Source organism: Thermobia domestica, chromosome 12 (genome assembly GCF_964235325.1).
Source record: "Thermobia domestica chromosome 12, izTheDome1.hap1.1, whole genome shotgun sequence".
NCBI classification, from domain to species: Eukaryota; Metazoa; Arthropoda; class Insecta; order Zygentoma; family Lepismatidae; genus Thermobia; species Thermobia domestica.
The window spans coordinates 104888412-104911677 of NC_137465.1; the positions used below are offsets into that span (position 1 = coordinate 104888412).

General features: G+C 33.8%; 1 protein-coding gene across 1 annotated transcript in view; it reads right to left on the reverse strand.

Moving 5' to 3' along the window:
- Positions 1–23266, reverse strand: part of LOC145666062 (uncharacterized) — a 46112-nt gene that overhangs the window by 2104 nt on the left and 20742 nt on the right. The window contains exon 4 of the mRNA XM_081733160.1: positions 5430–5540. Within this exon, the coding sequence (XP_081589286.1) occupies positions 5430–5540 (111 nt within the window). The remainder of the gene's footprint in view (positions 1–5429; positions 5541–23266) is intronic.

The following is a 23266-nucleotide window of genomic DNA, read 5'->3' on the forward strand; positions in this document are numbered from 1 at the left end:
TCCAATAGAAAAAGGAATAAAAGGAATTGTTAATTACCATAGAAAAAGAAAATCATATAATTACACTTATTAAACAAAAAGAACAAGATAACATATTTCAGTCTGCTTTGGTAATTCCAAACGCTTAGAACTATTTTCCGTTTGCTCGTGAAAACTTCATATCTTCAAACTAATATTAGAATTGAACAAAAAGCTTTTCAATAAACATAAAAATCTTATAATTTTAAATCTAATAGCGTGTCCACGAACCATTGTTATCTATCACCGCATTCCTCCGAGGAGGCATTGAATCAATTAGTGACGAAGGAAGACAGGAATGGGAAAGAAAGGAAGTGGACTGGGACCTGTATGTACCCATTTGCCTGTTATGAATGAGGAAAACCGAAGAGAAACCTCACTCAGAATGGCTGGACTGAAAAAGCTGTTACACCTTTTCGACCAAGTGTCTCCGTACACATAGTGAATGAAATATCTTATTTCTCAACACTTTCAATCAACAGTTTTGTTGGAGCGTTTTATATGAGATCTGGTCCTTGATTATTTAATGGAAGATAAAAATGTCTGGGTCATTGTCAGTCTGAAAATATTTTTTTCTTTTGGTGTGTGCAGCATAATATTCAACCACAAAGACTTTCTTATTCCTGTTACCTAAGGGCCTTCTTCCTGTTACGTAATGTTTTCTTTACTACTTCCTTCAAGACTAAGCACGATTCTTTCTTAACCTGCGGTGAACTTATAAAGAATTTGTGATCCAAACTTCCCCCTTAACAAAGAGAAATAATGAAACCTGTTGACTTAAACCACTGAAACAATATTGGTGAAAATTTCACGAGCAGCAATTACGCAATAGATGATTAGGATATTTAAAACATAACATATATGATAGTAGAGATGCTACAACTATATGATCTTTTAATTGAAATGTATGACGAGTAAACGATACGCTATAATACGAATACTGATACACATGCTATTTACTCATATGTGTGTTATTGTGTGCAGAAAGTTCTGTTGCTGAGTAAACGACACAAGACGACATCGTCCAATAGAAATAATTAAATCTTTTTTAAAACGAAATTGAATCTCCATCATAATTCACGAGACGAGAGAGCCCCCGTCGTGAACAACACTAGAAAAACCACGAAGTTCATGTCGTTGTTGATAATGTATGTATGCGTTTCGAATATAAATAACCCTCACAACTATACTGATGTAATCGCAATTCTCATTCTTGATATTTGAGCATTTGAGATTAAGAAATAAGCGCTTATACCTTGTTCTGAGAGATCATATGTTTAACCCTTTAGCTGTAAGAGGTTCTAAAAGCAAAGGTAATTAAAAAAAATCACTGATTCTGGATATAAGTGGGTAATATTTACTGTTTTCTGGGTTTAACAAACGGTTTTGTGAACTGAAAATATTTTAACAACCGGTTCTAGCGAACCAGCTGAATAGCACCAACGGACAGCGGGGAATTCCCTCGTAATAGTTAGAGTGTTCCTTTCGGAAGGGAGACCCGGGATCGATTTCTGGTGGTAGCTTATATGATTCAGATTCCACGTTAAAATATAGGTCCACGTCTTAAATTGCCTGGGCACTGAACAGAATACTAAACTCCAAATTAATCCACCACCCAACCAATCGACGTCGGAATCGGGAGCGCCTTTTCGTCATAATTAGAGTATAGTGGCTCAATGATAGAGTGCTAACTTTTGGTCTCAAGGTCATAGACTCGTTTCCAGGCTATACTATGTAAGTTTGTGTTGAACATCATTGTGTCCATTTGTTTTTATGCGTTCTTTATTGCCTTCCACTTCATTCCTCTGTTCCTTTCATTAATCATTTAGTTCACTCATCATCTATTTCCTTTAGCCTCCAGGACATAATCGTGACATGTTAACATTCCCATTTCATTTCATAGTATTAGACCAATAATGCAGTCTTGAATTTCCTAAATTACTTTGCATTATCCACTCCTCAATTACTTGAGAGCAGATCATGAGTATTTAGATATCTAAATTAATTATAATAGGTAATCTGGCACTTGTAAAGCACTATGCATGAATTATTTGTTTTCCTCGAGAACAAAATTGAAGTTTTGGTTTTCTTCTCTGTCTAAAACTTAGTATCGAAATTCAAAGCATGCACTGGATTTTTTTGGAAGAGCTGCTTACAGGCCTCACGTGAAAGTAGCAAGTCTCTCGGAGAAGTTAACTCACGTAAACAGGATTGAGAATATTTTCTCCTCTTGCCCGCCTGACTTATTTCTTTCGTGACTATACATACATTGTGTAAACATATTAGTTCATCACCAACAACAAAAAATCTTAAAATTCGTGTGTTTATGCTGTCAGAGAAACATTAACAGAAATTTGTACTTGTGGAGACATGTACTTATTATTGAATGCAAGGATGACCATTCCCAGTGATGCATGACGCATTACTCCAAAACTCTCCTGAAATGTCTCCTAAACAGAAATACCCACTTTCAAATCTATTCAGTTCTGATCTCAAGTCTTTTGGTATAACTTTGGTTAAAACATATTTTTCCTGTACAAATTATCAACTTAAAATGTTTTAATTGCAAATGGTTTAAATATTATTGTAGCTAATATTTCTTAATCTCTTGAAACTTCAATAAAGTACAAGAATGATTCCCTTGTGGGCATACCTAGTTAAATAATCCGCAATGTATTCTTTCATAATATCATCAAACATACGACCATACTAATCGAATCTAAATAATTTTTCACAATTTTAGGGAATTATGAACAAATCATGAATTTTAAAGAGCCAGTGGATATTTATGTACCAAAGCAATTATACTGATGAATAGATGAATAAAAATAAATAAAAGGTACTGCCCATCGCAGTAAGCTTTGTCACTTAATTCCTTAAATAAATAAAGTTATTTATGAATCATTTTCTTGTAAAATACAATCCAAATTATAAGGTATACACACTTTCAATTGCTACCGAATCTTCGCAGTGATAACTGCAATAAATTGACTATTGTGTTTTTTTAAAACCTTCTTTGTCCTTATCCCAGATATTTTCTGTTAAATTTTTGAACCGCTGTTCTCCAGACTTACTAATCAAAGGATGTGTTGTGCTACTGGTTTGCCCAGACAATTGCTATCCAAGCGGGTCACCTCACTACATCATCTTTGATCGCGGATCTTATTCACTCTTTAAGCTCGGATCGCTGCTGTCTATAGTGGATCCTCCTTAGATAACTTGGTCTTCGATAGATGATCGTCATGGCGGACTACTTCTAATCTATTCTGTTGATTCCACGAAGATGGAAGACCTGAAGGATGGTACACGACATCTCAGAGCTTCTAAATCCTCTACTGCCGCCTGGAATGCCTCCATCCGATCCCGATCACTGCATCATTCAAAGAGCTATGCTAAGCGTTTGTTGAACTCACTGCCAGCAACGAAACAACATTTGAGTCAAATCTCAAACTACCTTGACATGGATTGCAACATTGCTCATTCTTCATTGTCTCATCAACGTCAACTACGGCAACAACTCATTCCGTCAGTATCAGGACCACAGATTAATTCTTTTTTTCTTCAGAACTTTGATCCAAAATACGAAGTCAAATACGAAGTTCTTCAACTTCGCAAATATTTATCTGGTGTCAATCTCACTCAAATCGTAAAGTCCCCTAACGGTGTAGTCTTGAAGTAATTAGATCAATGCTTCGCAGCTTCCATCCACAAGAAAACATCTTTTGAAATCTCTGGGAAGATTGTTAAAATCGACACACTCAGTTTATCTCGACGAAAACAACCAAAATAGCCTCCAAAAGACTCCTCTCCTTTCAGTTGTCATCAAGGATATTGAACACTGATACCTGAGCGAGGAAGTTTCCGAAGAGTTGGAATTAGAGGACTTTAGCAAAGTACTTTGCATTCGTAAAGATGAGGGATACACTTACATAATGCGAATCTAAACACCATCACAAGAGACGAGCAATTCTCTACTTGCACATGGTGTTCTGATCTATAAAAGACGATATCGTATGGAATCCTCTTGATCATCACCGCTACTACCACTTCGTTGTGAAAAGTGCCAAGGTACAATCAGCACATCACTGCTAACAGTTGAAACAGTCATCTATGGCTACTGTACAAGCATAAACCCCACACGTGCGTGTCCAAATTTACCACTCTCACCTAGTTGTTCTACGTGCAGCGAATAACATCCTATTTATAGTTATAAATGAAAAAGAAAAACTTCAAGCTGAGACTAACCGACCTGAGCTAGTAAATATGACATAAGTCATTTCTCCTGAAAATACGTATTAGGGGTAGTTTATCCGTGGGGGTAAGTTTTTCGGACGATTTTCTCGAAAAATGATTTAGACGATTTTGTTCATATTTCATAAATAAATATTTCATTAAAACCTGACAATATAGCATAATCCATTTGTCTTCAAAAGTATGTGTCGGGTAATTTGTTTTCAGACTACTTTCTTAAAAATGACTTAGGCTAATTTCTTCATACTTCAAGAATAAATATTTTATTAGTATTCGTATGATGTTACGTATATCATTTCCATTAGAATGTTCATAAGGGCTAGTTTACTCTTAGGAGTGAGGTTTCTGAGTTCTGTGAAATACGACTCATGTTATTTTGTTGCTGTTTTATAAACAAATATTTCACTAATAGCTCTAAATATAGCATGTCATTTCTTATAGAACATCTACATGAGATAAGTTTGTTTTGGAGTGATTTTCTTTGGGCGAGAACACTTTATGATTTGAATTGTACTTTACGAAAATTTTTCATTAATAATTGGAAGTACCATGATTTAATTTTAGGAATTCAAGTGAAGAAGTTTAGTGCAGTGGCCCGTGTTTTTTTATTTTAAAACTTATTTTAAGGTTGTGTAACTTATACTTTTTCATTCTATAAGTTAAAGATCAATTAAACAGAGTTTTAAGTCATTCGCGTTTTATTAACTATCTATCCGTCTAGAAATGACCTAAGTATGAATTCTATCGCAGTAATTGGCTGGGAATCTATAACTCAAAATTTCGAAGTTTTATATTATTTTGAATGAAAGTTGACTCAAATGTATTGCAAAGGCATTAAATACAACCAAAGAAGTAGAGAAGAACATTAACAATTAATGTTTTGCATAAAATATGTTCTTTTTCCTTCATATATTATGAAATTTTCAAATCTTATTAGGTATTCATAAATGCAACGTTAATACACTAAATAATAATAATAATAATAATAATAATAATAATAATAATAATAATAATAATAATAATAATAATAATAATGTGTAAGTATAAGCATATATTATAACTGAAATTTCTACAATTTTTAGACTCATACACTATCAATCTTCATTTCTTTCATCCTAAATTGTTTTCTACGAAAGCAAATGTTCTGAATTATCACTTACGTAAGAATAAGATGTAGGACTTCCCCAACGAGTCCATTTTGAAGGTGAAGTGGTGTTTCTGCTGCTTCACAGATGGTTCTCAGAATACAAGCAGTACCATTGTAACCTCTCCTGAAAGAAAGAAAAATACTTTCATTTTAAATTGTGTTGCACTGTTTAACAATTTACAAAAGACATTCTTTACTAACTAGAACTAGAAGTTAGTATCTATACAATGCTGCTAATGAGGACAAAGTTACGCCTACTTCCGTACCGAGAATTTCCTATTCAACAATATTAATCCCCGATAATACGTAAGTATAACAGCAAAACTGTTACAAAAGTAGCAGTGTTATTTCAGATTTTTCTTCGGGAGGATTGGATTATCTATTGATAAAAGTAGAGTTTACGCTTTTTATTCATATACACTATACTACTGATTAAAAATAAGTCTCAAAATCTAGGTGGGGACACTTGTTCCGTCCTGCTCTCCCTAAATGATCCCACTAATATAAACAGTTATTGGTACAAAGTGCTACTAGCAAATTGTAAGTTTTTAGAATAGAATAAAACAATTATATGTGTTCTTGATTTCACCAAACTTTTCAGTTAGTAAGTGCAGGTGTATGTTAATTACTAATTGAATATAAAGATGGTTTTAACTTTAAATTAAAGCATAATTGTTATATGTTTACCACTAGATATATGCTTAGAGTGAGAACAGTTAAATCAAAAAATTACAAGTCGAATTACAACTAAACAAAATCGAGAAGTCGATGTAAGAACATTCGAAAAAAGTGGCAGGCACCACAGGCAAAAGTATCACGATAAACGCTCGGATATCATCAAAATTCTCTCAGAACAAAAAGGTATATTATAGGTTAGCTATAAAACATAACATTTATAGAGAGGGAAAGTGGGAAATATTTTTCGCATAAAGAGATTGAACTTAAGAGAGAAGTTCATAGAGTATTTTAAGTTGATACATTGAAAGCACAAGGAAACCAAGTTGATGTTTGTTCATTTTGGATATTTTATCTTTAAGATCTATGTCTCAAGCTCCTTCACGTTTAGATATGATAAATAACTCTTGTAATGTAAACGATACCTACAAATTTCATGTCTCTTTTTCTCACAACATAAGTACGAGATGTGGCAATCAAATAACGAGACTGCCCACCTCCTATCGCACAGGATCGTGGGGGAAGGTAGCTAATGATGTGTTGTTGATCTTGAACCTTCATGAGCAGCCACTGTTTGTTTCATGATTCTGAAAGCTTTTCTTCTCTTTGCAGGCTTCCATGAAAAGGACAGTGTTCTGTATTAGTGCCGGAATCATGGTGAACAGTAAAGTTGAGCAGCGCATTAACATCAAATTTCTGGTGAAATTAAGAAAAACGCCGACGGAATGTTGTGGAATGTAAAAGAGATGTATGGTGATAATGCTGTCACGTGCGCGAGTTTTTGAATGGCACAAACGATTTTCAGAAGGTAGGGAGGAGGTTGACGATGATGGACGACCCAGCCGCCCTTTGAGTTCAAGAACGGACGAAAATGTTAAAAAAAAAAACTTAGTGAACTTGTGCTGAAAGACAGACGTCTGAGCATTCGGATGATCGCAGACATAATGAACATTAACAAAGAGACAGTAAGACAAATTTTGCATGACGATTTAAACATGACAAAAGTTTGTGTAAAACTTGTTCCGAAAAACCTCTCTCAGGAACAAAAAGACATTCGAAAGACCATTTGCTGTGAATTTCATGGAACGACTCAAAGCAGAATCAGACTTGCTAACACGTGTGATGAAACATGGATTTTCCAATATAACCCCGAGACTAAGCGTCAATCCATGCACTGAAAGACTCCCACATCGCCAAGAATGGAAAAAGCACAAATGAGCAAGTCGAAAGTGAAGGCAATGCTCATCGTTTTTTTCGATATCAGAGGTATCACCATGACTGAATGGGTGCCTCAGGGTCAAGCGGCGAATCAGACCTACTACATAGAAGTCCTAATCAAACTGAGGGAAAGAATAAGGAAGAAGAGATCCGATTTGTGGAAGAACGATGCATGGATCCTCCACCAAGACAATGTGCCTGTCCATAATGCCCTTTCTGTGAATCACTTTTAGCAGCCAAGCGCATTCCTGTGCTCGACCGTCCTCCGTACTCCCCAGACCTGGTTCCCTCTGACTTTTATCTATTTCCAAAAGTGAAAAGTGCATTGAAGGGAACACATTTTTAGTCTGTGGAAAAGGTGAAACGAAAAACGGCAGAGTTGTTGAACAGGGTGACATCTCTTGAGCTACAGCATTGCTTTGAACAATGGAAGGCACGTATGCAGCGGTGTATAGGTAGGGGAGGGGAGTATATTGAAGGGGATAACAGTCAATTGTAACTTCCTTTGCAATACATCACATTTATGACACCAGTCTCGTTATTTAATTGCCATACCTCGTAGTTGAACAATAGTTCCTTATGCTCTGAACATCACAATTAATGGTACAAGCCATTACATTCAATTATTAAGCACTATTACTTCAAGACCTTCATAAACATTTTACTGGAATATGAGGACTTTCAAATAGCGGTTGCCTTGCATTTGTTATTAGAGGCCAACGATCGTTGAAACACGACAAAATATCGAAATTTTATATAGTTATCGATGTCAGCGAACCACACGTATTCTATAACAATTAATATTTGTGATTTGATAGAACTTAATATTCATGAATAACGACTCATTTCTGACAGTGATGTTTCAGATGATAGTGATTACTGCAAGAGGAAATATAATACTGATTCAAAAGGTGTATCCAACACACAAGACGTTGACGGTACAAAGTGGTAGACATTTATGATTTCCAGAGATTGTGCGATTAGAAAAATAAGTGTCTTTCTGAGACTACTGACTTTCTGAGACTACTGACCTTCTAAGACTACCATTGTTCGAACTTACTATTAAACTAACAAATGATAGTACTATGAAAACAAAAATGTATCCCTTTCCTTTCAAATTTCGGAATGAAGTCAATGAAATCACCGATGGGAATAATCAGAATGCCCACATCGTACTACAATCCATTAGTGGCAGTACCAAAATGTCAAGGGGAGACCAGACATTGTGTCAATGGTAGAAAATTAGATCAAGTTACTACCACTGAAGCTGATCTTCTTATTCATCAACTATCACTACTGTAACATCTTAACGATAAGTCTTGGTCTTTCTTGTAGACTGTTAAGTGTTTTCTACAAATAAGGGTACAAAAACTCGATCAAATATATCTCGAAATATTATTTGAAGTAATTTCTTATGTATTTGTGAATTTGCTATTGAGCAGTAAAAATTTGCTATCGTGTGCTTAAACACTGGATTTTATTCTAGAGCCGAAGTTCGTGACCTTTGTGTGCAATATGTGGACGATGTCATAATCGCAAGCAAGAGGTTTGACGAAAATCTACAGCACATCGACAAGGTACTACATCTTTTCCTGTGGGTGGCCTAATTTCCAGAGATGCATCAATTCCATGGAAAACCTAACCACTGAAGTCTCTTCTTATGAAGCACACTTTGGTCAGTCAATGTCCAAAGATGTTACGAAATTATTTTAAATACTGGAATTATAGAGACCAAGAAAAGAACGTTTTACATTCAAATTGCAAGAAGAAACCTGAAAAAGATATATATTGCCCGTAAGAAATATTTTGATGAACAGCATGAAAAAGATATATATTGTGGTAAGAAATATTTTGATGAACAGCATAAGACAGAAGAATATGTATAAATTGTTAAACCCGGGGTAAAAGTGCGGGGAACGCGGGGGTCGTAGTCCTCCCACCTCCAAAAAATACGTACGACGTCCCCCCAGTTCCTAAAAATCACAATGGGCAAAGAGAAGCAGGGGACGGCGTGACGTCATGCCGCTACCTACCATCCTCCTACCTTTTCAGACCCACTTTAATCCCTGGTTAACCCTTGTACTGGCTTGAGCTTTCTCTAAATTACATGAACTTGCACTTGTTTCAAAGATGATGGTATTGTATTTGGGACACTGGGAAAGCGTCGAGAAAGCAGTGACAAATGTGTACACGATGACTGAGCCAATGTCAAAAGAAACTAAAATGAAGTGCAACGCTTATCTACTAAAACGACATGTAGAGAGAGAGCCAGCAAGAAATCAACGAATGGAACAGATTAAAATAAAACTATAGTATTCGATATGATAAATATTTAGTATAATGTAAAACTAGAAAATATATCTGAAATATAGTTTAGAATTTAATTTGTGATTATATAAATATTAATGTCGTGAAATTAAGTATATGTTATATTTCGATATATATTGTAAGTAAATACAGGGTTTCTAATAAGAAATTAGCAAAATCGCAAGTTGTAAGCGTCGCTCTTCGCTCTTCATGGAATTTTCAATTTTGACTATGAACCATTTAAATTATAAGGGGAAATTTTGAAGTGCAGAGTGATTCGTTTAGGAAATTTGCATATCAATATTGGAAATTAAGAGACAATGTCCTTTAATAGCGTTTAAGCAAGCATATTTGCATATTAGGTTTAAATTCATGTTTACTAACATTAATATTTTTACCCAAATGCTTAGTTTACATGACTGACTACTCAGAGTAAATTCTATATTTTGCGCACTTATTATACATATGATAATTATATAAATTGTATTCATTAATATGTGTATGAATTATAATCCAGCATTGTATCAGAAAAGCATATAGCATTTAGTGGCTACAATTATGATTATAGATATAGAAATCAATCCGAGAAAACACAGCTAAGATGTTGATACTCAACGTTATAGAATACGCTAGAATCAGCAAGAAGTATTTCCAATTTTTTTCTTTCAATCTCAGTTGAAAGAAATCGAGAGCACATAGTTTGAAGAGTTGTCAACCCGTTTATGTACATTCATCAACAATATGTGTTGTGCTTACTACAGGTAATAGCTTATACCGAAATAGGAAATATTATGTGGTTTTGCTATTTAGACCTTGTTGCCTCCATGTGCCGCACAACACTTAGTAGAGTTCTACTCTTACATTTAAATGGTGGATTCAATGGAACAATAGGACATACATATAGTTTTCAAAAATGTTGCTCCCCTGACTACGAAAGCATCTGTTTTAACGTTTAGGTAGGGGGTTGTAGTGGTCAGTAGTACAGTGTACAACTCTGGGGTCCTTGGTTCGATTCCAGTTCGCACCAAGTGACCTTTGTAGAGGACAAAGACCGTGCCCGTAGGTTTCTCTGGGTTCTTCCGTTTCTTCCCACTTTCTTCATTCCAGCATTTCATAACCTAGCCGGCATAACAGTGGGACGTAAAACTTAAAGATTTCATTTCATTTCTTTCAACGTTCAGCTGTAGCGAGCCTAGAATTATTTGAAGGAACAGTGCGAGTGTGCTTGTTTGTAAAGAGCGAGAGTAGGAAATTCATAAAAGCAATCATATGTGACTTATTTTATTCTTGGAAATTACCGTGATATATGTCTATCTCTATCTCTCTCTATCTCTATCTATCTATCTATCTATCTATATATATATATATATATATATATATATATATATATATATATATATATATATATATATATATATATATATATATATCCTGCCATTTCTTAATTTTGGTTATATAATGAAGAAATCTTTCAATCTGCCAACTTCCGTAAGGTGATCACCTGTACTTGGAACTGACTTGTTTACCTACTGCTGCTAGGGCAGTTTTTGGATTTATAATGTAAATTTATTGTTCTTGAGACATGTATGTGATATAGACAATGTGGTAACTTGTACATTGTACTTTGCTGTTTATTTATCTTTGTGTAGCTAGATGTAATAAGTTGATATTACGTATAAAACAATGATTATATTCTCTTAGTTGCACTAAAATCAACTGCTTCAATCTTCTAGAAGACCATAACCATTTGGGCTTGCTAAATGTTTATACCAGTTAGGCAAGGGCTCAAAGAGTCATTCTGAGTGAAAGTTTAGAAATTATTTTCTTCTGTTTCAAGTAACACAGAGAAATTAGGAGTGACTCTTTTCAAGGTTAATATTACCAAGAATACACTGAAGTAGTTCGTTCCTCATTAGTATCTCTGCGCGGTTAATACTTTTGATATAAAGTGAGTGCTGGTGGTAATACTCGAACAAGAATAGACTACCCACGTAGCTACCAGCTCATTTGATTTTCGTGACATCGGAAGCGAGTGATAGTGAATTCAGCCTCAGCAGGTTTTTTAAAAACCCGATGTGGAAGAGCAGAAGGGACACAAACTGTTTAGATCGAGGACATAGCTCGTTAAGATCTTGGAGCAACGAGACCACTCTGTCATTTGCTGAGCCCTGTTGGTGAAAGAGGTAACATCAGTTTTGTTTAACTTGAATTATCTGGAGTTTAGAGCGGAAAAGATACAATGTACACTAGGGTGGCAACCAGTTATATGGGGAAATTTCGAAATTTATTTTAATAGGGTCTCATTCCCTAAATTTATTCCTTTTGGTTACTTAAGCATGCGTGCAAAATTTCATGAAAGTATTTTAATATTTAAAGGTCGCTCAACAGTAGTAGAAAATGGATCGATCTGGAACAGACCTGAGCCACTTTTGATCAACTCACAAGCCCCTGGGAAAATGACCACCATGCACCGTGAGACCACGGTCTTTTACGACCTCCATTTTAGGGGTGTATTCATTCCCTTTTACGAGCACTTTTAAGGGGGTGTATTCGTTCTCTTTTACGACCGCCATTTTAGAGGGTGTACTCGTTCCCTTTTATGAGCACTTTTTCAACCCTTATTTTAACATAGGAGATAACACATAAGATTACGAACACATAGAAGAAAAGATAACACATAACACTACGTAACATACAGCAGAACAGATAACACATAAGAGTACGTAACATAACAAGGGTGTATTCATTCTCTTTTATGAACATATTTTTCAACCCCTATTTTAACATAGGAGATAACACATAAGATTACGAACACATAGAAGAACAGATAACACATAAGACTACGTAACACACAGCAGAGCAGATAACACATAAGACTCGTTCTCTTTTACGACCTCCATTTTAAGGGGTGAATTCGTTCCCTTTTATGAGCACTTTTTCAACCCTTATTTTAACATAGGAGATAACACATAAGATTACGAACACATAGAAGAGAAGATAACACATAAAACTACGCAACACACAGCAGAGCAGATAACACATAAGAATATGAAACATAGCAAGGGTGTACTCGTTCCCTTTTATGAGCATATTTTCCAACCCCTATTCTGAACATAGTAGATAACACATAGAAGAGCAGATAACACATAGCACTATGTTAACATAGTAGGTAACATAAGATTATAACATATAAGAGCAGAAGACTACATAACATATCAGGCCTCCATTTTAGGGGTGAACTCGTTCTCTTTTATGAGCATATTTTTCAACCCCTATTTTAACATAACAGAAATAACATAAGAATACTTATTTTAACATAACGAGCAAAGATTACAATCGAACACCCACGGTCTACAGATAATCATTTTAGATGGTGTATTCATTCATTCTCTTTGATGACCATTTTTCCACCCCTAATGAAATTACATAGGAGAGCAGATAATACATAAGATTCGTTCTCTTTTACGACCTCCATTTTTAGGGTGAACTCGTTCCCTTTTATGAGCACTTTTTCAACCCCTATTTTGAACATTTTAACATAGTAGAAATGACATAAGCATGTCCTCAAACTACTGGCCATCGTGAACAAAAGGTCAAACTCGAAAACGAAACAACATATTGAGGTGCTGTTTCCAAATCTAGTAACTGGTCATCAACTACTACAAGTTCCAAAATAGTGGCCATCGAGGTCAAAGGTCAAAATACTTAAAACCCAATAACACGAAAACTGAGCCACATATTGAGGTGGTATTTCCACATTTAGTAGTCGACCACCAACTACTACAAGTTCCAAAATAGTGGCCATCGAGGTCAAAGGTCAACATACTTAAAACCTAATAACTCGACAACTGAGCCATATATTGAAGTGCTGTTTCCAAATCTAGTAATTGGTCACCAACTACTACAAGTTCCAAAATAATGTCCACCAAGGTCAAAGGTCAACATACTTAAAACCTAATAACTAGAAAACTGAGCAAAATATTGAGGTGCTGTTTCCAAATCTAGTAACTGGTCACCAACTACTACAAGTTCCAAAATAATGATCGTCTGGGTCAAAGGTCAACATACTTAAAACCCAATAACTCGAAAACGGAGCCAAATATTGAGATGCTGTTTTCACATTTAGTAATAGTTCATCAACTACTAGAAATATCAAAAATAGTGGCCATCGAGGTCAAAGGTCAACATACTTAAAACCTAAAAACTTGAAAACGGAGCCAAATATCGAAGTGGTGTTTCCACATTTAGTAATTGGTCATCAACTACTACAAGTTCCAAAATACTAATCATCGAGGTCAAACGTCAAACTCGAAAACGGAGCCAAATATTGAGGTGGTGTTTCCACATTTAGTAATAGTTCATCAATCACTGCAAGTTCCAAAATAATGACCATCGAGAGCTTGTAAACGGAGCAACGGATTGAGGTGTTGTTTCCAAATCTAGTAATAGGTCATCAATTAGTAAATGTTAAAAAGTACTGATCATCGAGGTCAAAGGTCAACATACTTAAAACCTAATAACTCGAAAACGAAGCAACGTATTGAGGTGCTGTTTCCAAATCTAGTAATACGTCATCAACTATAACATGTTCCAAAAGTACTCACTATCGAGGTCAATGGTCAAATATTTAAGCCTTAATAACTTTAAACAAAACCTGTGTGACCTATTCAGTTTTGTACCAAGCAGAGAGAAGTGAAGAATGAATAAATATGACTAGCTTACTTCGAGAAAGAAAGCAAAGATATTTCATTTTTAACTAGCTGAAAATTTTAAATCATCTTGTATTATTTAAACAAACGAAAGGATAAATTTTATACCAATGAGAAATGCCATTTTATACCATTTTGTATTACTCCAATAAACGAAGGAATACCAGAAAAAAATAAGTGAAGAATGAATAAAATTTAGGTGGATTATTTTCTTTTGTACCAACTGGAAAAGAGAAGAAGAGCTACATTAACAAGTTCATAATTTCGATGTTCTACTTTTTATACCAACGAGAAAAAAATGAACTAGCTGAATATACGAAAGAATAAATTTAAGTGACCTATTCAATTTTGTACCAATGAGAAATGGCTCAGCAAAAGGCGAAGAAGGACTATTTTAAACAATGGAGTATTTAGTTTTGCACCATTTTGGAGTATTCAAATAAACAAAGGACTTATAATTTGTGTCAACTCTAAAATCAATTAAACGAAGTAATGCATCTGAAAAACCGAAGTTGAGTATTTTATACCATTTTGTATTATTTCAACAACCAAAGGAATAAGCAAAAAAGGATTATTTTATATCATTTTAAACTAGTCTAATAAACGAAGGCATAAATATGAGTGAGCTATTTAATTTTGAAGATGAGTATTTTAACGAAAGAACAAAATTGTACTAACTAGAAAAAACCGAAGAAGGCCCATTTTAACTAACTGAGAATTTCTGTACCTTTTTGTACTATTTAAACAAACGATGGAATAAATTTAAGTGACCTATTCAATTTTGTACCAATGAGAAAAGGCATTTAACTGGCTCAAAATTTGAGTTGTCTATTTAGTTTTGTACCAACCTAAGAAGAAGGGCGAAGAAGGACTATTTTATAATTTTACTACTCAAATAAGCAATGGAGTATTTAGTTTTGTACCACCGAGAAAAACAAAGAAATTGCACCATTTTGGAGTATTCAAATTAACAAAGGACTTATAATTTGTGTCAACTCTAAAATCAATTAAACGAAGTAATGCATTTGAAAAACCGAAGTTGAGTATTTTATACCATTTTGTATTATTTCAACAAACAAAGGAATAAGCAAAAAAAGGATCATTTTATATCATTTTAAACTAGTCTAATAAACGAAGGCATAAACATGAGTGAGACCAGAGAAAAACCGAAGAAGGTCCATTTTAACTAACTGAGAATTTCTGTACCTTTTTGTACTATTTAAACAAACGATGGGATAAATTTGAGTGACCTGTTTTTTGTACTAACCAGAAAAAATCGAAGAAGGTACCTTTATACTAGCTCAATGAACGAAAGAACAAATTTGAGTGTTCTACTTTTTATACCAAACAAAGAAGAACCATTTTGTACTACTCAAATAAACGAAAGAAAAATGTGAAAAAAAGACCAATTTATCTAGCTCAGAATTTATATATGTTTTGTTTAGGTGTCCTACTTTATGTACCAGCGTGAAATGCCTTTTTAACCAGCTCAGTAGTATTCAAATAAACAAAAAACCGAAGAAGGATCATTTTAACTAGCTCAGAATTTCTGTACTTTTGTGCCATTCAAACAAATGAAAAAACTAAATTTGGATGGAGTATTATTTTTTGTGCCAAGCAGAAAAAGGAAAGAATTTGTACTGACCAGAAAAGGCAAAGAAGGATCATTTTATACCTTTATGTGCTATTTAAATAAACGAAGGAATAAATTTTTGTGACCTATTCAGTTTTGAAAACAAGCAGGAAAAGGAAAGAATTAACATTTTGTACTAATCAAATAAACGAAAGAATAAATTTTGAGTGGCTTAAGCAAAGAAGGTCAATTTGTACCTTTTGTGCTATTAAAACTGAGTGACCTATTCAATTTTGTTTGCAATTAAAAAAAACGGAGAAGGTCTATTTTATGTACATTTTGTACTACTCAAATAAACAAAGAAATACTATATTCTGCTACTCAAACAAACGACGGAATAAGCTCAGACTTTCTATACCTTTGTGTGTTATTCAAATAAACGAAGGAATAAATTTGTGTGACCTATTCACTTTTGTAACAATCAGAAAAAGGAAAGGACTAACATTTTGTACTAATCAAATAAGCGAAGGAATAAATTTGAGTGACCTATTGAAGAATGAATAAATTTTGTTTGCAATTAAAAAAGCGGAGAAGGTCTACTTTCTGTACAAATCAGAGAAAAAACAAATTTGTGTGACCTGTTCACTTTTATAGCAAGCAGAAAAAGCACGAAAAAAAGGAAAGAAAGTTCATTATAACAAGCTCGGTATTTTTATACCATTTTGTATTACGGGTGGTCTATTTCATATTTGTACCAATCAGAAGAAAAGCTCAGAATCTTATACCTTTGTGATGCTACATTTTGTATTATTTTTGTATCATCCAGAGAACAATTTAAATTGCCTCTCAGTGACAATTCAGTTGCCAGAGTCCAATGTTTGTAATATTACAGTACTACAAATTGATCCATTTAACAGTTCAAGTTCTTCTATTTTTACACAATCAAATGCATATGCTACAGTGGGCTCAGTGTTCATTTACAGAATTAAATAATTGTTTATCTTTCTCTAAAAACATCTCTACTATTTTGTTGATATAATAATCACACTCTGTAATGTATTCATATACCAGATTAAATTTTTTCTCCACAGTATAAGTGTTCTTATTATTACAACCTTTAAAATGCTTCTTTAAATAAAATTTATAGATTGTCTCTCTCATTTCACGTTTAATTAAGATCGTCCACACCTTTTGCAATAATTCGTAATCATACTGCAGCAAACAGTTGTGATCTTTTTCATTCTCATTATGGTTAGAACATGCTTCACATAATAATACTGAATTTGGTGTATACTCATTAAATAATTGTATAACACATGTATCACTAATAGTTTCACTAGTACAGTCGCACTCATTAGCTTCCAGTTCAAAACAGGTAATATTTGAAACACTGTCATCATCACTTTCCGGGAGTATTTCATCATTATATCTATTATACCGTCTAAAATAATACACATCTTCTATTTCTTGTGTTGTATATATGATTCTCACTTTATCACGTAATTCGTCTGGCAAATCGGGGTCAGATGGCTGGATTAACAGTATAGGTTTCTCGTTTTCACGCTTAATTTCTTTTTCTCTAGGTGAAACATAAACATTCTCCTTGCTAGTCATTTTTCTACTCTTCAGCAAAAACAAATCAAATAAATAATTTTATATATCTACAATAAAAACATTCTATGCATTCTCCGTGTTTAATAATATGTTTCAAAACAATACAACATCATGATGTATGTTCTATTATTTCCAAATATACTCCATAAACTTATATTCCATTATAATAAAATACATAAATGCAAAAATATATATTTGTCTTTTTGGACTTAGACGAGGAAGGAGACTAGCAATACAAATGTTAGGTAACGCATTCGTAACCTTGTTTAAATATCTGCTTTTCTTACTTTGATATAATCTCTTCTTCTGCTGTGATCAAAAATGGCCATGCATGATATTACGCAAATTACTATGGAGTCTGTTCTACACAATTATTACGCAACTCTGGTTTGTCAAATCTCACGTTCAAATATTTTATGAGCCTTTCTTAGTGACGGGAGAGGCAATTTAAATTGTTCTCTGGATGATACAAAAATAATACAAAATGTAGCATCACAAAGGTATAAGATTCTGAGCTTTTCTTCTGATTGGTACAAATATGAAATAGACCACCCGTAATACAAAATGGTATAAAAATACCGAGCTTGTTATAATGAACTTTCTTTCCTTTTTTTTCGTGCTTTTTCTGCTTGCTATAAAAGTGAACAGGTCACACAAATTTGTTTTTTCTCTGATTTGTACAGAAAGTAGACCTTCTCCGCTTTTTTAATTGCAAACAAAATTTATTCATTCTTCAATAGGTCACTCAAATTTATTCCTTCGCTTATTTGATTAGTACAAAATGTTAGTCCTTTCCTTTTTCTGATTGTTACAAAAGTGAATAGGTCACACAAATTTATTCCTTCGTTTATTTGAATAACACACAAAGGTATAGAAAGTCTGAGCTTATTCCGTCGTTTGTTTGAGTAGCAGAATATGGTATTTCTTTGTTTATTTGAGTAGTACAAAATGTACATAAAATAGACCTTCTCCGTTTTTTTTAATTGCAAACAAAATTGAATAGGTCACTCAGTTTTAATAGCACAAAAGGTACAAATTGACCTTCTTTGCTTAAGCCACTCAAAATTTATTCTTTCGTTTATTTGATTAGTACAAAATGTTAATTCTTTCCTTTTCCTGCTTGTTTTCAAAACTGAATAGGTCACAAAAATTTATTCCTTCGTTTATTTAAATAGCACATAAAGGTATAAAATGATCCTTCTTTGCCTTTTCTGGTCAGTACAAATTCTTTCCTTTTTCTGCTTGGCACAAAAAATAATACTCCATCCAAATTTAGTTTTTTCATTTGTTTGAATGGCACAAAAGTACAGAAATTCTGAGCTAGTTAAAATGATCCTTCTTCGGTTTTTTGTTTATTTGAATACTACTGAGCTGGTTAAAAAGGCATTTCACGCTGGTACATAAAGTAGGACACCTAAACAAAACATATATAAATTCTGAGCTAGATAAATTGGTCTTTTTTTCACATTTTTCTTTCGTTTATTTGAGTAGTACAAAATGGTTCTTCTTTGTTTGGTATAAAAAGTAGAACACTCAAATTTGTTCTTTCGTTCATTGAGCTAGTATAAAGGTACCTTCTTCGATTTTTTCTGGTTAGTACAAAAAACAGGTCACTCAAATTTATCCCATCGTTTGTTTAAATAGTACAAAAAGGTACAGAAATTCTCAGTTAGTTAAAATGGACCTTCTTCGGTTTTTCTCTGGTCTCACTCATGTTTATGCCTTCGTTTATTAGACTAGTTTAAAATGATATAAAATGATCCTTTTTTTGCTTATTCCTTTGTTTGTTGAAATAATACAAAATGGTATAAAATACTCAACTTCGGTTTTTCAAATGCATTACTTCGTTTAATTGATTTTAGAGTTGACACAAATTATAAGTCCTTTGTTAATTTGAATACTCCAAAATGGTGCAATTTCTTTGTTTTTCTCGGTGGTACAAAACTAAATACTCCATTGCTTATTTGAGTAGTAAAATTATAAAATAGTCCTTCTTCGCCCTTCTTCTTAGGTTGGTACAAAACTAAATAGACAACTCAAATTTTGAGCCAGTTAAATGCCTTTTCTCATTGGTACAAAATTGAATAGGTCACTTAAATTTATTCCATCGTTTGTTTAAATAGTACAAAAAGGTACAGAAATTCTCAGTTAGTTAAAATGGGCCTTCTTCGGTTTTTTCTAGTTAGTACAATTTTGTTCTTTCGTTAAAATACTCAGCTACAAAATTAAATAGCTCACTCATATTTATGCCTTCGTTTATTAGACTAGTTTAAAATGATATAAAATAATCCTTTTTTTGCTTATTCCTTTGGTTGTTGAAATAATACAAAATGGTATAAAATACTCAACTTCGGTTTTTCAAATGCATTACTTCGTTTAATTGATTTTAGAGTTGACACAAATTATAAGTCCTTTGTTTATTTGAATACTCCAAAATGGTGCAAAACTAAATACTCCATTGTTTAAAATAGTCCTTCTTCGCCTTTTGCTGAGCCATTTCTCATTGGTACAAAATTGAATAGGTCACTTAAATTTATTCTTTCGTATATTCAGCTAGTTCATTTTTTTCTCGTTGGTATAAAAAGTAGAACATCGAAATTATGAACTTGTTAATGTAGCTCTTCTTCTCTTTTCCAGTTGGTACAAAAGAAAATAATCCACCTAAATTTTATTCATTCTTCACTTATTTTTTTCTGGTATTCCTTCGTTTATTGGAGTAATACAAAATGGTATAAAATGGCATTTCTCATTGGTATAAAATTTATCCTTTCGTTTGTTTAAATAATACAAGATGATTTAAAATTTTCAGCTAGTTAAAAATGAAATATCTTTGCTTTCTTTCTCGAAGTAAGCTAGTCATATTTATTCATTCTTCACTTCTCTCTGCTTGGTACAAAACTGAATAGGTCACACAGGTTTTGTTTAAAGTTATTAAGGCTTAAATATTTGACCATTGACCTCGATAGTGAGTACTTTTGGAACATGTTATAGTTGATGACGTATTACTAGATTTGGAAACAGCACCTCAATACGTTGCTTCGTTTTCGAGTTATTAGGTTTTAAGTATGTTGACCTTTGACCTCGATGATCAGTACTTTTTAACATTTACTAATTGATGACCTATTACTAGATTTGGAAACAACACCTCAATCCGTTGCTCCGTTTACAAGCTCTCGATGGTCATTATTTTGGAACTTGCAGTGATTGATGAACTATTACTAAATGTGGAAACACCACCTCAATATTTGGCTCCGTTTTCGAGTTTGACGTTTGACCTCGATGATTAGTATTTTGGAACTTGTAGTAGTTGATGACCAATTACTAAATGTGGAAACACCACTTCGATATTTGGCTCCGTTTTCAAGTTTTTAGGTTTTAAGTATGTTGACCTTTGACCTCGATGGCCACTATTTTTGATATTTCTAGTAGTTGATGAACTATTACTAAATGTGAAAACAGCATCTCAATATTTGGCTCCGTTTTCGAGTTATTGGGTTTTAAGTATGTTGACCTTTGACCCAGACGATCATTATTTTGGAACTTGTAGTAGTTGGTGACCAGTTACTAGATTTGGAAACAGCACCTCAATATTTTGCTCAGTTTTCTAGTTATTAGGTTTTAAGTATGTTGACCTTTGACCTTGGTGGACATTATTTTGGAACTTGTAGTAGTTGGTGACCAATTACTAGATTTGGAAACAGCACTTCAATATATGGCTCAGTTGTCGAGTTATTAGGTTTTAAGTATGTTGACCTTTGACCTCGATGGCCACTATTTTGGAACTTGTAGTAGTTGGTGGTCGACTACTAAATGTGGAAATACCACCTCAATATGTGGCTCAGTTTTCGTGTTATTGGGTTTTAAGTATTTTGACCTTTGACCTCGATGGCCACTATTTTGGAACTTGTAGTAGTTGATGACCAGTTACTAGATTTGGAAACAGCACCTCAATATGTTGTTTCGTTTTCGAGTTTGACCTTTTGTTCACGATGGCCAGTAGTTTGAGGACATGCTTATGTCATTTCTACTATGTTAAAATGTTCAAAATAGGGGTTGAAAAAGTGCTCATAAAAGGGAACGAGTTCACCCTAAAAATGGAGGTCGTAAAAGAGAACGAATCTTATGTATTATCTGCTCTCCTATGTAATTTCATTAGGGGTGGAAAAATGGTCATCAAAGAGAATGAATGAATACACCATCTAAAATGATTATCTGTAGACCGTGGGTGTTCGATTGTAATCTTTGCTCGTTATGTTAAAATAAGTATTCTTATGTTATTTCTGTTATGTTAAAATAGGGGTTGAAAAATATGCTCATAAAAGAGAACGAGTTCACCCCTAAAATGGAGGCCTGATATGTTATGTAGTCTTCTGCTCTTATATGTTATAATCTTATGTTACCTACTATGTTAACATAGTGCTATGTGTTATCTGCTCTTCTATGTGTTATCTACTATGTTCAGAATAGGGGTTGGAAAATATGCTCATAAAAGGGAACGAGTACACCCTTGCTATGTTTCATATTCTTATGTGTTATCTGCTCTGCTGTGTGTTGCGTAGTTTTATGTGTTATCTTCTCTTCTATGTGTTCGTAATCTTATGTGTTATCTCCTATGTTAAAATAAGGGTTGAAAAAGTGCTCATAAAAGGGAACGAATTCACCCCTTAAAATGGAGGTCGTAAAAGAGAACGAGTCTTATGTGTTATCTGCTCTGCTGTGTGTTACGTAGTCTTATGTGTTATCTGTTCTTCTATGTGTTCGTAATCTTATGTGTTATCTCCTATGTTAAAATAGGGGTTGAAAAATATGTTCATAAAAGAGAATGAATACACCCTTGTTATGTTACGTACTCTTATGTGTTATCTGTTCTGCTGTATGTTACGTAGTGTTATGTGTTATCTTTTCTTCTATGTGTTCGTAATCTTATGTGTTATCTCCTATGTTAAAATAAGGGTTGAAAAAGTGCTCATAAAAGGGAACGAGTACACCCTCTAAAATGGCGGTCGTAAAAGACCGTGGTCTCACGGTGCAAGGTGGTCATTTTCCCAGGGGCTTGTGAGTTGATCAAAAGTGGCTCAGGTCTGTTCCAGATCGATCCATTTTCTACTACTCTCAACGCGCTCAAACTTATAGCTACGTTTACGTACTTAAGCATTATAGAATATATGCGAAACTCAGCGTGTCTTAACTTGGATCAGCTCAAGTTTTTCTCTTTGAGGTACATTTTCACACTTACAGTACATGACGTCCGGAGGTATTCACGATGGGTAAAGTTTGGTGATGATATATTTAGAGGTCTCGTATAGGGTACGTGACGTGTATATTACATTGGGCCCTTGAAACCTCATTTGACTTTCTCATTTTACTTAAGATTTTCTTCCCAAATCTAGCATTGATTACAATTATTTGACATTTGAAAACAAGATACATGTGAAACACTTTAGGAATCGTGGATATACTCTAGTATATATACTATTTAGATCCTGAAACTAAGGAAAATGTGTTTGTGGACACTCTTGATTACCTTTTCGATGTGGCTCATGCCGAAGTTCTTCAAATTATTAAAATACCAGCAGATCACGAATTGTTGCTGGCGCAGAGGGATAAAGGCAGACGAGGAACGATGGCAGGAGTGAATATTAAATTGACAATGCAAGAAGAGATAAGGAAGACTTTCAGTAAATGCTTCAATCAACAATGATGATGATGGTGATAGTGACACTTTATGCGAGGATCCGAAAATTGCGATGACTC